At 21.9% G+C, this 10,770-nt stretch overlaps 6 protein-coding genes across 6 annotated transcripts; 2 read left to right on the forward strand and 4 right to left on the reverse strand.

Annotated features, from left to right (window-relative positions):
- Positions 1–42: 42 nt before the first annotated feature.
- On the reverse strand, positions 43–1,865 carry gtf2a1 (uncharacterized protein). The gene is made up of 5 exons (XM_003290255.1): positions 1,403–1,865; positions 1,174–1,323; positions 870–1,094; positions 603–803; positions 43–530 (listed from the first exon to the last, which is right to left on the reverse strand). The coding sequence occupies exons 1-5, from the start codon at positions 1,523–1,525 to the stop codon at positions 300–302; spliced, it is 930 nt and encodes a 309-aa protein (XP_003290303.1). The 5' UTR covers positions 1,526–1,865; the 3' UTR covers positions 43–299.
- A 376-nt stretch (positions 1,866–2,241) lies between these two features.
- Positions 2,242–3,373, reverse strand: DICPUDRAFT_92460 (uncharacterized protein). The gene has a single exon (XM_003290256.1). The coding sequence runs from the start codon at positions 3,181–3,183 to the stop codon at positions 2,302–2,304; it is 882 nt and encodes a 293-aa protein (XP_003290304.1). The 5' UTR covers positions 3,184–3,373; the 3' UTR covers positions 2,242–2,301.
- A 612-nt stretch (positions 3,374–3,985) lies between these two features.
- Positions 3,986–5,729, reverse strand: DICPUDRAFT_95110 (uncharacterized protein; the record flags this gene model as incomplete). The annotated part of the gene is made up of 2 exons (XM_003290257.1): positions 3,986–5,565; positions 5,664–5,729. The coding sequence occupies 2 exons, from the start codon at positions 5,727–5,729 to the stop codon at positions 4,018–4,020; spliced, it is 1,614 nt and encodes a 537-aa protein (XP_003290305.1). The 3' UTR covers positions 3,986–4,017.
- Positions 5,730–6,257: 528 nt separating this feature from the next.
- DICPUDRAFT_154803 (uncharacterized protein) lies at positions 6,258–7,680 on the reverse strand (the record flags this gene model as incomplete). Its single annotated transcript, XM_003290258.1, has 2 exons — positions 6,258–6,977; positions 7,075–7,680. The coding sequence occupies 2 exons, from the start codon at positions 7,678–7,680 to the stop codon at positions 6,258–6,260; spliced, it is 1,326 nt and encodes a 441-aa protein (XP_003290306.1).
- Positions 7,681–8,030: 350 nt separating this feature from the next.
- On the forward strand, positions 8,031–9,596 carry DICPUDRAFT_88896 (uncharacterized protein; the record flags this gene model as incomplete). The annotated part of the gene is made up of 5 exons (XM_003290247.1): positions 8,031–8,252; positions 8,325–8,409; positions 8,455–8,676; positions 8,845–9,289; positions 9,374–9,596. The coding sequence occupies 5 exons, from the start codon at positions 8,031–8,033 to the stop codon at positions 9,594–9,596; spliced, it is 1,197 nt and encodes a 398-aa protein (XP_003290295.1).
- A 749-nt stretch (positions 9,597–10,345) lies between these two features.
- On the forward strand, positions 10,346–10,711 carry DICPUDRAFT_81043 (uncharacterized protein; the record flags this gene model as incomplete). Its single annotated transcript, XM_003290248.1, has 2 exons — positions 10,346–10,511; positions 10,577–10,711. Coding segments are annotated over 2 exons (301 nt in total), but the record flags the coding sequence as incomplete, so codon positions are not given.
- Between the last annotated feature and the right edge of the window lie 59 nt (positions 10,712–10,770).

The following is a 10,770-nucleotide window of genomic DNA, read 5'->3' on the forward strand; positions in this document are numbered from 1 at the left end:
AATATATAATATATAATAATAAATAATAAATAATATAATTATAGTTTTTATTAAATTAAAGATTTATTTAAACATTAAATATAATTTTGCTCTTTTATTTTTTTCTTTCTATGATAAAAAAATAAATATTATCAAAAAACTATATTTCAATTGAATTTTTTTTTTTTACACAACAAAAAGTATAATGTGTTTTCTTTTTTTCTTTTTTTTTGTTGGTGATTTTTATTATTTATTTTTTTTGTTATTTTGTTATTTTTTAAAAAATTAAAATGTTATATTTAAAATTATTATAATTTTTTTTACAACCATACAACTTCGCCATTGGCTTTGTGGAAAAGTGAATCTTTTCCATTTAAATGCATTATACCATCTTTAAAAATACACTTTCTCTTATTTTTTATTCTTGTAACTTTTTCATATTGACAAAGGACATAATGTTCAATAACTGGATCTGGATCATCATCCTCCTCATCATCTAAATCACTACCTAATGAATCTTCTTCAACTTTATTAATATTGGCTTCTTCATCCTAAAATAAATAAAAAACATAGATATTAGTATATTGATATTATTTTTAAATACACCATTAATGAATACATACATCTAAAACATCATCGTCATCATTTCCATCATTTTGTGGGATATCATCTTCACCACTAATATTAAATTTATTTTTTAAAATATTTGTTATAATTAAATTATCTAAAAACTTTTTATTTTTCATTTTTTCTTCTAAATCTTCATCTTCTTGGTCGATTGTGCCATCGTTTTGTGGAATAGGATTCATAATTAAACTTAATGACTATGTTAAATAAAAGTTAGTTACAATTTTTAAAGTTATATAGAAGCTTAAATAAAGAATATTTACTGATGGTAATGATTGACTTGAACTATTAGTTGGAATTGGTGCTGAACTTGTTGCCTCTCTAAGTGATGGCATATTTTGTATTTGGCCATTTGATTGTTCTTGTGGTATTTGTTGAGGTACTGTAGTAGTGGTTGTGGTGGTTGTAGTGGTAGTGGTTGCGGCTGTTGCTTGAGGTGTGCCATTGTTTAATTGATATAAACTATTTAATGCATTTCTAGCATCAGACTAAAATGATAGAGAAGGAAATTTATAAAGATTAATATTTAAAATTAAGATTAAATAAAGACTTTTTAAAAATAATTACTTCAGTTGCGGATATATTTTGTTGTGCTTGGGAAGTTATTGATGGTGATGTTTTATTTTGTGGTACACCAGCACCAGTGGTTGGAACTTGTGGTGTTTTATCTTCTGGTTCGGGAATGGCTCCCGATTGTTCTAATCTTGCTTCCCACATCTGGTATGAATAAAAATATATTAGTATAAATTATGATTAATTATAATTTTAATTATAAAAAAAATAGTTTTGATCTTACATGCTGAATTTCATCAATAATTGTATCTTGTAAACCATCATTTGCAAAATCTTCTTTTAATTCTGTTTTTATATTTCTTATAACCTCTTCAATAATATATTTATAAACATTTGAAACACTCATTATTATTTATTATATTATAATTATATTTATAATTATTTATTTTATTATTTTTTATTTATTATTAAAATGATTAATATTATTGTTACTGTTATATTATTATTATTAGTAGTTGACCTTGTTATAATAATTTAAAAAAAAAAAACTATATATACAAATATATGTGAGTAAATATAACTATTAAAAGAAAAAAATGGGTGATAAAAATATTTTATTTATAATATTTATATTAAATTATAAAAGATTCGATTATTGTTGCTGTTATTTAGTGGAATATATACAGCTATGATTTCAGTTTGTTTAATATGATTTTAAACAAAATAAATAAATAAATATATTATATAAAAAAAAAAAAGAATAAAAAAAAAAAAAAGAGTAAAAGAATGAAAGAAGTTTAATAACAAAAATGAAAAAAAAAAATAAAAAAAATTTTTCAATTTATATAAAAAAAAAAAATTAAAAAAAATTAAAAAAAAAAAAATTTTAAAAAAAATAAAAATTTCTTTTTTTAAAATTAATTTTCTTTTTTTTTTTTCAATTAATATAATTTAATTTTACATAAACATTGACCATGCTATTTTTTATAAATAGATTCTATTCTAAACCATTAATTATAAAAAATGATTAATTGGAAAAGATAAAAATAAATTTTGATTTAATATTTCCTTTGTTGGAATTTAAAAAAAAAAAATAAAAAAAATAAAAAAATGAATTTAATTATTTGATTAAAAAAAAATTGTATCTAATTTAAACAAGAATTAAAAATTTTAATTTATTTTTTATTGATTAAAATTAGTTGATATTGTTAAATGTTTATAGTTTTCTAAATCAGTTTGTAAATGTAATTGTTTTTTGTTGAAAAGTTCTATAGTTTCTGGACCCAAAAATAAATGGAGTGGAGGATTTCGATCATGGATAGAGAGATCAATAAGAATGTTCATAGCTTTTTCTGGATCGCCATTGAATGTCCAATTGGGTCTTGAATTTTCAGCATCCCTTACATTCGAATAAATGCTATTTGGATTTGATGAAACTTGACACGACTCTCTAATTGAAGTTCTAAAATAACCTGGTTTAACACATGAAACATGAACGTTGTGTGGTTTCATTTCGTAATATAATGATTCTGAAACAGCTTCCATTGCAAATTTTGTGGAAGAGTAGGGTGAAGATCCTGGAGATAAATTTAAAATACCCCCTATTGATGAAATGTTATAAATTCTACAGCCTCCGTACAAGTTTGTTTTTGTGTACTCTCTTAAAAAGGGAAGTGATACTCTTAATACATTTAACATGCTGAAAAAGTTACTATCAAATACTTCTCTAAACTCTTCATCGCTAATTTCTTCGACTGCTGCTATTTTTAAAAATCCACTATTATTTACTACTACATCCAAACGACCAAATGTATCAATCGATTTTTGTATACCCTCTCTAACTTGACACTCTTTGGCTAAATCAATCTCTACTATTAACAGATTATCTTCAATTAATCTATCATCCTTTATATCTTCCTTTATCTTGTCCTCTAAATTTTTTTTGCATCTTGTTGTAGCGGTCACGCAATAACCTCTTTTTAATAACAATAAAGTTAATATATATCCAAAACCTTTAGAACAGCCTGTAATAAACCAACAAAATTTATTTCCATTATAATCCATTATTATTTATTTGTTTTTTTAAATTCTATATTATTTGAAGACTTTAATTTATATATATATATATATTTATTTTTTTAAAATTATTTATTTATTTTTTTAATATTTAAATTTTTTTATTTTTTTTTTTTTTTAAAAATATTTATTTAATTATTTATTTATTTATTTTTAAAATACAAATTATATTTTTGTGGTGCTGAATTTTTTTTTATTATAACAATAATTTTTTTTTTTTTTTTACCCTTGCTTTTTTAGCAAACATTGCCAAAAAATTTTTTGTTATTATTTTTTATTTATTTTCAAAAAAAATTAATGTGTGTAGAAGTGGTTCAAACTGATTTTGAGTGCTAGCAAATTAAAAAAAAAATAAAAAAAATCAATAAAAAAAATTACCCAATAAATACCTTCATATGTATAAAAAGATATTTTTTAACTGATTTTTTATTTTTTTATTGCAAACAAAAAAAAAAAGATTCACAGAATTCCCAAGAAAAAAAACAAAATTTTTTCATTTGCCATTTCTGTCATATAAAAAAAAAAAAAATTAAATAATTAAAATAGCTAAGATTGCGCATTTTTTTAAAATAGAACATTCTGCTTGGGAAAATACTAAAAACTCGTTTTTTTTAACAATAAAAATAAATTATAATGAAAAATCTTTAAAAAAAATTAGTAGTTTAAAAAATACATATGCAATTTTGATTTTTTTTTATGGCGACAAAATAAAAAACAATAAAAAAATGGTACCAGTGTAAACAAGTTTTTTTTTTTTTTTTTTTTTTTTTTTTTTTAATTTTTTTGTTTTGTCAGAAAAATATTTTAATATAAATTTTTATTTTATTTTTTTTGTTTCTTTTTGGCTTTCTTTTCTTCTTCGGATTCTTCAGATTCGCTTGCGTCACTACCATCACTTTCTTCGTCATCATCTTCTGAACCAGATTCAGAAGGTTCATAATCATCATCATCTTCATCATCTTCATCGTCGACCAACATTGGACCACCAGTTTGAATTGGATTGAGAATATTTAATTTCTTTTCATTGAGATAATTAAAGAGATTTGGATATTCTTCACGAAGGATATTTGTAAATTGAATTGAGGTAGAGTTTTTATAGTTTATAGTTAAATCAAAGGTACGATTGCTACCTCCTCTGGCGGTTGGACCAGCATCGTAACGAGAGAATTCGATCGATTGAATCTCTTCAAATTTAATATAGGTTGGTGGTTTATGTACAAAGAAGAAACTTCTTTCTAATGGATAGAGGAAACCTTCGTTGGCCTTTAATGAACATTTGATACTATTTAGTTTTCTGTTAGATTGGAAGTTACCTGGAGTGGTGAGTTTCTTGCCAGTTAAAGTTTTGAGTATTTTATAGAGGAGGGAATTGGTGTTACCACTCATAATTGGTAATAATTGATCTTTATATTTTTGTTGGAGCTCTTCGGTGAGATTTAATTCTAATTGAGTTTCTTCCTCTTGGAATTGAATTACTAAATGTGCATATTTAGTTTTACCTTGACGAATGGGTGGTTCCAAACTGATGATAAAGAATATATGTTTTTGATCTTGACGGTCAAATTGGAAGAGACGTGAGATGCTATCATAAGGTACTTTATAATCGTGAGTTTTACCGTGGAGTTTGAGGAAGGTTGGGTACATTTCGATATCAATACGACCTCTTGGTGTTAAAAATTGAATTGAACTGAATACAACCAAACTCTTACCAACATTCGATACCATATCAGATTTATTCATTATAGTTTGTTGGAAAATTTCTATTGGTGTTAATTCTTCATCTTCGTCTTCTTCATCTTCTTCCTCTTCTTCCTCTTCATCTTCGTTTTCGCCTTCTTGACCTTCTTTCTTTTCTTTTTCTTTTTTCTCTTTTTGTTCATCCTCTTTAACTGGACGTGTTGGTGCAAAGAAACGCATTTCTACAATGGACTCATCATCAAAATCTAATGTATTGTCATGATGAAACTCTAATGTTAATTCATTCTTATTATTTTGATTAATGACTGATTGTGATACCTCTGAAATTGGAAATTCAAAACCAATTTTATTGTCATTCGATACAAATTGGATCATTGGACCATTAACTTTAACTTCACCCCAATTACAACCTTTGGTTGATAGTTCTAATTGTTCTAATGTTTGTGAATAGTTTTCCAATACAAATTTTCTAATTGATTCATAATCTTGTTCTCTAAATCCATCAAATTTAATATTGGCACCACCTTTAATTAAAATATTTAGTTGAAATACTCTTGGTGTAACTCTAATCCAATTAGCTTTTCTAATATCTGATGGGGTAATTGCTTCATTTTTACCACCTTCTGATTTCCATCCTAATCCAGTTTGTGTTAATTTTAATATACCTCTTTTCTTTAAATATAAACAAACAAATAAATATTAGTATATCTATATATCTATATATATATTTAAAATTTACATATATCTTTATATTTATTTTATATACATACTCCTCCAACTTTACCACCTAAAGATATATTGTTAAACTGTAATATTGGATTTGAAACACTTGTCATTTTTTTATTTTTATTTCTTTTATTTCTTTTTATTTCTTTTTAAATGAATGTAATAATAAGATAAAGTTGTTTCAAAATAAATATAAAAATAAAAGAAAATATAATTATAATTCGATTAAATATGAAAAAAAAAAAAAAATAAAAAAAAATAAAAAAAAAATTATAAAAATAAATTAAAAAAATTAAAAAAAAAAAATTTAAAAAAAAAAATTTTAAAAAAAAAAAAAAATAAAAAAAAAATAAAAAAAAAGGAGGGTTAATTTTGATTGCAAAAAGATAATTATAATTTTATAAATTTAAATAAATAGTAAAATTTTAAGAAAAATTAATTTTAGTTTTTATTTAATTGGTATTATAAATTTTTGATTGGTATCTTAGAAATGAAAAATGGTAAAACAAAATTTAATAAATTTCAGAAAAAAAATTGAAAATATAATGTGAGGTTCAATTTTAAATATTTAAAATAAAATAAAGAATGATTAATAAAGTTTGTTTAAAAATAAGATTTTTATAAAGTTTTATTTTATTTTAAATTTTTTTATCTTGGTATAATAATCTTATTAAAGAGTCTGAATATGCATTTTCCCTACTTTCTCCTAAAGTTTTACCTAAACCATATCCAATGATTTTAAAATCATCATTTTCTTCAAGATAGAAGGTATGAATATAAAGTGATTTATCGGTACCTTTATTAATTTCTCTAACTAATTGAATTTTACCAGGTAATTTGGAATGGTTGGTGGTTAATCTGATTAACTTGGTGTAGATACTGTGACTATCAATTTCTCTAAAAATAATTGTTGAAAACCATTTTGGTAAACTAAAATTATGAGGTATACCTAATGATGAAACTGAATATAAATTGTATAATTTTTCGTTACTATTATGATGACTTCTTTTAATATTACCCTCGATTAATCTTTTAACTCTTTTTTCTTCTTGATCTTGTTCTTGTTCTTTATTTTTATTATTACTATCTTTATTATTGTTATTGTTTTTATCATTATTATTATTATTATTATTGTTATTATTATTATTGTTACTTATTCTCTTTTTAATTAGTCTTAATTGATAACTTAAATATAATTGATTAAATTCTTCTTCGTTTAATAGGTCTAAATATTCAATAAATAATGGTACTATCTTTTCCTCTATTGCATTTTCACCTTGATCTTGATATACAGCACCGATAAATGATAAAAATGTTGTATAATATAACTTTTCATATTTATATGATGAAATAGTTTGCTAAATAAAAATAATTAATAAGATTAATAAGACTGGGTTTTAGTAATTTTTAATAAATTTTGGGGTGTGTGCACACAAAAATATAATTTATACATACATCAACTTTTAAATAATCTTGTAAATTTAAATATTGAAATACACTTGAAATGAAAACTCTTGATAAAAAGAAAGAGTTAAATGCTAATGCATAACCAGTTGTTAAATTTGGAAATCTTTTATAGAGATATTTACTGACTACTAATGGAAATATTCTGGCACCATCATTAAAAAAATCACTGATTATATGAATGTGTTGATTTTGTGTTATTTTAATCTCTGGTGAAAGTGCTTTTGATTGTAACTCACTATTGTTAAATTTTAAACCATTAAATGTATTATTAATTTTATTTGTAATTGAAATTGGTGTTATAGATGATACCTCTTCATTTGGATATTTATTTTTATAAAATAAATTATTAATTGAGATATCTTCGATTTGTAAATTTAATTGATCCTTTTGTTTAATGCCAATATTTTTGTTATCTTGTTTTAATTGTGGTTTAAGGGTATTTTTTGTGGTGTCAGATTCTGAAAATGAGGATGATAATGTTGAATAATAAGATCTAAAAAGGTTATTATTATTATTACTATTTATTATAAATTTATTTGAATTATTAATATTACAATATCTAACTAGTCTATTTAAATTTTTTATTCTTATCATTTCTTTTGTTTATTTATTATCAAAAATAGTTTATAATGTATGAAATATGAATAACACCCCTTTTTTAAAATAAATAATTTAAATGGTTGGAATAAAAATTAAAATATAAATAAAAAAAAAAACGAAAAAAAAATGATTTTTTATTTTTTTTTATTTTTTTTAATTTTTATTAATTATTTTTTTTTAATTTTTTTTTTTTCATTATTTTTTTTTTTTAAAATTATTTTTTTTACATAACAATCATACTTATTACCACTTTACTTTTTTTTTTTTCTATTAGTTTAATTTTATTTTTGGTTTAGTTTTCATTATTTATATTATTTTTATATAAATTGAAATAATTTATAAAAATGACTACAAAAGAAAATACAAAAAAATTAACTCTTTTTCTTTATAGAAATCTTGCAAAACAAACAAGACTTTTCGATAAAGAACCAAAATATAAACAATACTTTGTTACACCACAAGAACTTAGACAAAAATTACCAAAGTATTATTTACCAAGTTTTCAATTCAATTTTAATTTTAGAGTATTTTTTAGAAAAAATTTAGTCGATCAAGATGATGAAAATGTAATTATAAAGAAATTTTAAAAATATCTCATATAGTCGATAACTAATACTAATACTCTTTTTTTACATTAGGAAATAAGTAAATCATTATCAATTGGTTTAAATGTTTTAAAAAACTTAAATTTGGCAAGATATGCCTATGATCAAAGTCATGGAAGTGTAAATAATAATAATAATAATAACAATGGCAATGTGGAAACAGCTAATAGTATAAATGTTGAAAATAATAATAATAATAATATAAATTTAACCTTTTCAAATATTCTTGAAAGTTTAAATAATAGTTTTAATTATAGCAATAGTAGTAATATTAATATAAACAATAATAAGACTATTAATAACAATAATAATAATAATAATAACAATAATAATAATAATGGTAATAATAGTATAAATACTGATAATAATTTTGGAAAAGCTCAAGGTAATTCAAAAGATTCAGGATTTGTAGAGTTATTAAAAGATTTACAGGTCGAATCATTTGAAAAAACATTTGATTCTAATGGTTATTCAAATGTTTATTCAAATGTTTATAGTACATATGGCGCATCAAGTAAAGTTTATAAATTGGGTTCGTCAAAATCAAAATCAGAGAGTTGTTGGCCATTAGCAGCTGGCGATAAAATAAAACCAGGTACAATTTTAATTTCACATCCATCATTAAAGGATTTTTTTAGAAAGAAAATTGTATTGATTACCCATGTCGATGGTGATAAGCATTATGGTTTCGTAATTAATAAATCAATATCAGCTGCTCCAGCTATCACTTATCTCCAATTGGAAAGCGACGAAAATAATACTGAAAATCTTAATCTCTCCAAAAATATTCTCAGATTAGCCAAATATGCACAAAAGCGTCCTTTGGCATCTCTTCAAAATTGGATTTTTGGTGGTCCAGAATCAATTAAAGATCATACTAAACTATCTACTCTTCAAGGTTTAAGTGGTGCTCAAATCATTCATCCTTATGCAAATATTACTGGTTCAAAAAAACTTAGAAAGGGTTTATATATTGGTGGTAATTTCAAAGAAATAAAGTAAATATAAAAATTATAATCTATTTGTTTATTTTATTTATTAATTAAATTCTAACAAATTCTATTTAATTCATTTATCTATAGAGAAAAAATTAAAAAGGGTGAAGTCGATTCTAGAAAATTAATGATGTTTGTTGGATGTACAATTTGGAATGAAGGTCAATTACAAAAAGAAATTGATGAAGGTGCTTGGTTCAAAGCAGGTTGTTCAAATGATATTATTTTTGAAGGTTCAAAAAATCAAAATATTTGGGCTGAAGCATTAAAATCAATGGGAGGCGACTATGGAAATTTGGTTTTAAATTAATTTTAGATTATTAAATATTAATATTTAAATTGGAATTAAATAGTTTTTTTATTTAATTTTTAAAATAAAAATAAAATATTATTTTTTTTTTTCAAATCACACACTCCAAATATTTTCTTTATTTTTAAAACAACTGTACAAAATTATCATATATCATTTGTAAATATTTATAAATAGATTTTTGTTTTTTGTTTTTGCTATAAAAAATATACTTGTAATTTAAAAATAAATTTAGAAATTGTATTAGTAATAGTAGTTTGATATACAAACGAAAAAAATATTTTTTTTAATTTTATTTTTTATTTTTAAATTTATTTTTTTCAATAGACAAAAAGGTTAGATATAATATAAGAAGAAATAATGTCATATTAATTAATAGTATAGAATTCGTTTTTTTACTTGATTTATAAAAACCCACACATAGAATTATTTTCATTCACACACATCCACCCCTTTTATTTATTTTTTATACTAATTTTTTATTCCTTTTTTAAATTTAAAAACTTGGCGTGTGTGTTCGTGTGGGTTTAATTAATTTAACTAAACATATAGTTTTTTAATTATTTTTTTTTTAAAATAATAAATTATAGTATTAAATATTAAAAAAACTAAGGTTTTTTTTTTTTTTTTAAAATTAATTTTTAAAAATTTCAAAATTTCATAATTTATTTATATTTAACTATTATAACTTCATCTCAATAATAATAGTAATAAAATACCCCCAATAATAAAATAAACAATATAAAAAAATGAAAAGAATATATTATTGCTTTTTAATAATATTAATTATATCTATTGCAATTAAAGTTTCAATTAATCAAAATTCAACAGAAAATTGCATAGATTTCCCAAATATTTGCTCCATTGAACAAACATGTGTCTCATCCCTTAACACTACAGAATTTGCTTGTACAAGTAAGTTATATTTATAATAAAAAATACAAAACAAAGTTTTAATTAATATTTTAAAATTTATATAGAAATCGACCAATTATTATTGACACAAAAATTAGTAAGTACTAATGAAGATAATACTGGCAAATTTTATCAACATGAAGTTTCAATTAAAAACAATTCTAAAAACAAACTCAAAGACATTAGAATCTCTACAGATTGTAACTTACATTTAAAAGATGGTTTCAATTCAATTTGGAATATTGATAGATCCCAAATG

Source organism: Dictyostelium purpureum (genome assembly GCF_000190715.1).
Source record: "Dictyostelium purpureum unplaced genomic scaffold DICPUscaffold_215, whole genome shotgun sequence".
NCBI lineage: Eukaryota > Evosea > Eumycetozoa > Dictyosteliales > Dictyosteliaceae > Dictyostelium > Dictyostelium purpureum.

Excerpts from the sequence above, each read along its gene's own strand:
- gtf2a1 (XM_003290255.1), bottom strand. The coding sequence starts at position 1,525 with ATGAGTGTTTCAAATGTTTATAAATATATTATTGAAGAGGTTATAAGA. Across the intron at positions 804-869 it reads CAAGTCAATCATTACCATCA|TCATTAAGTTTAATTATGAA; the intron begins GTAAATATTCTT and ends TATTTAACATAG. Across the intron at positions 531-602 it reads ATGACGATGATGTTTTAGAT|GATGAAGAAGCCAATATTAA; the intron begins GTATGTATTCAT and ends TATTTATTTTAG.
- DICPUDRAFT_92460 (XM_003290256.1), bottom strand. The coding sequence starts at position 3,183 with ATGGATTATAATGGAAATAAATTTTGTTGGTTTATTACAGGCTGTTCT.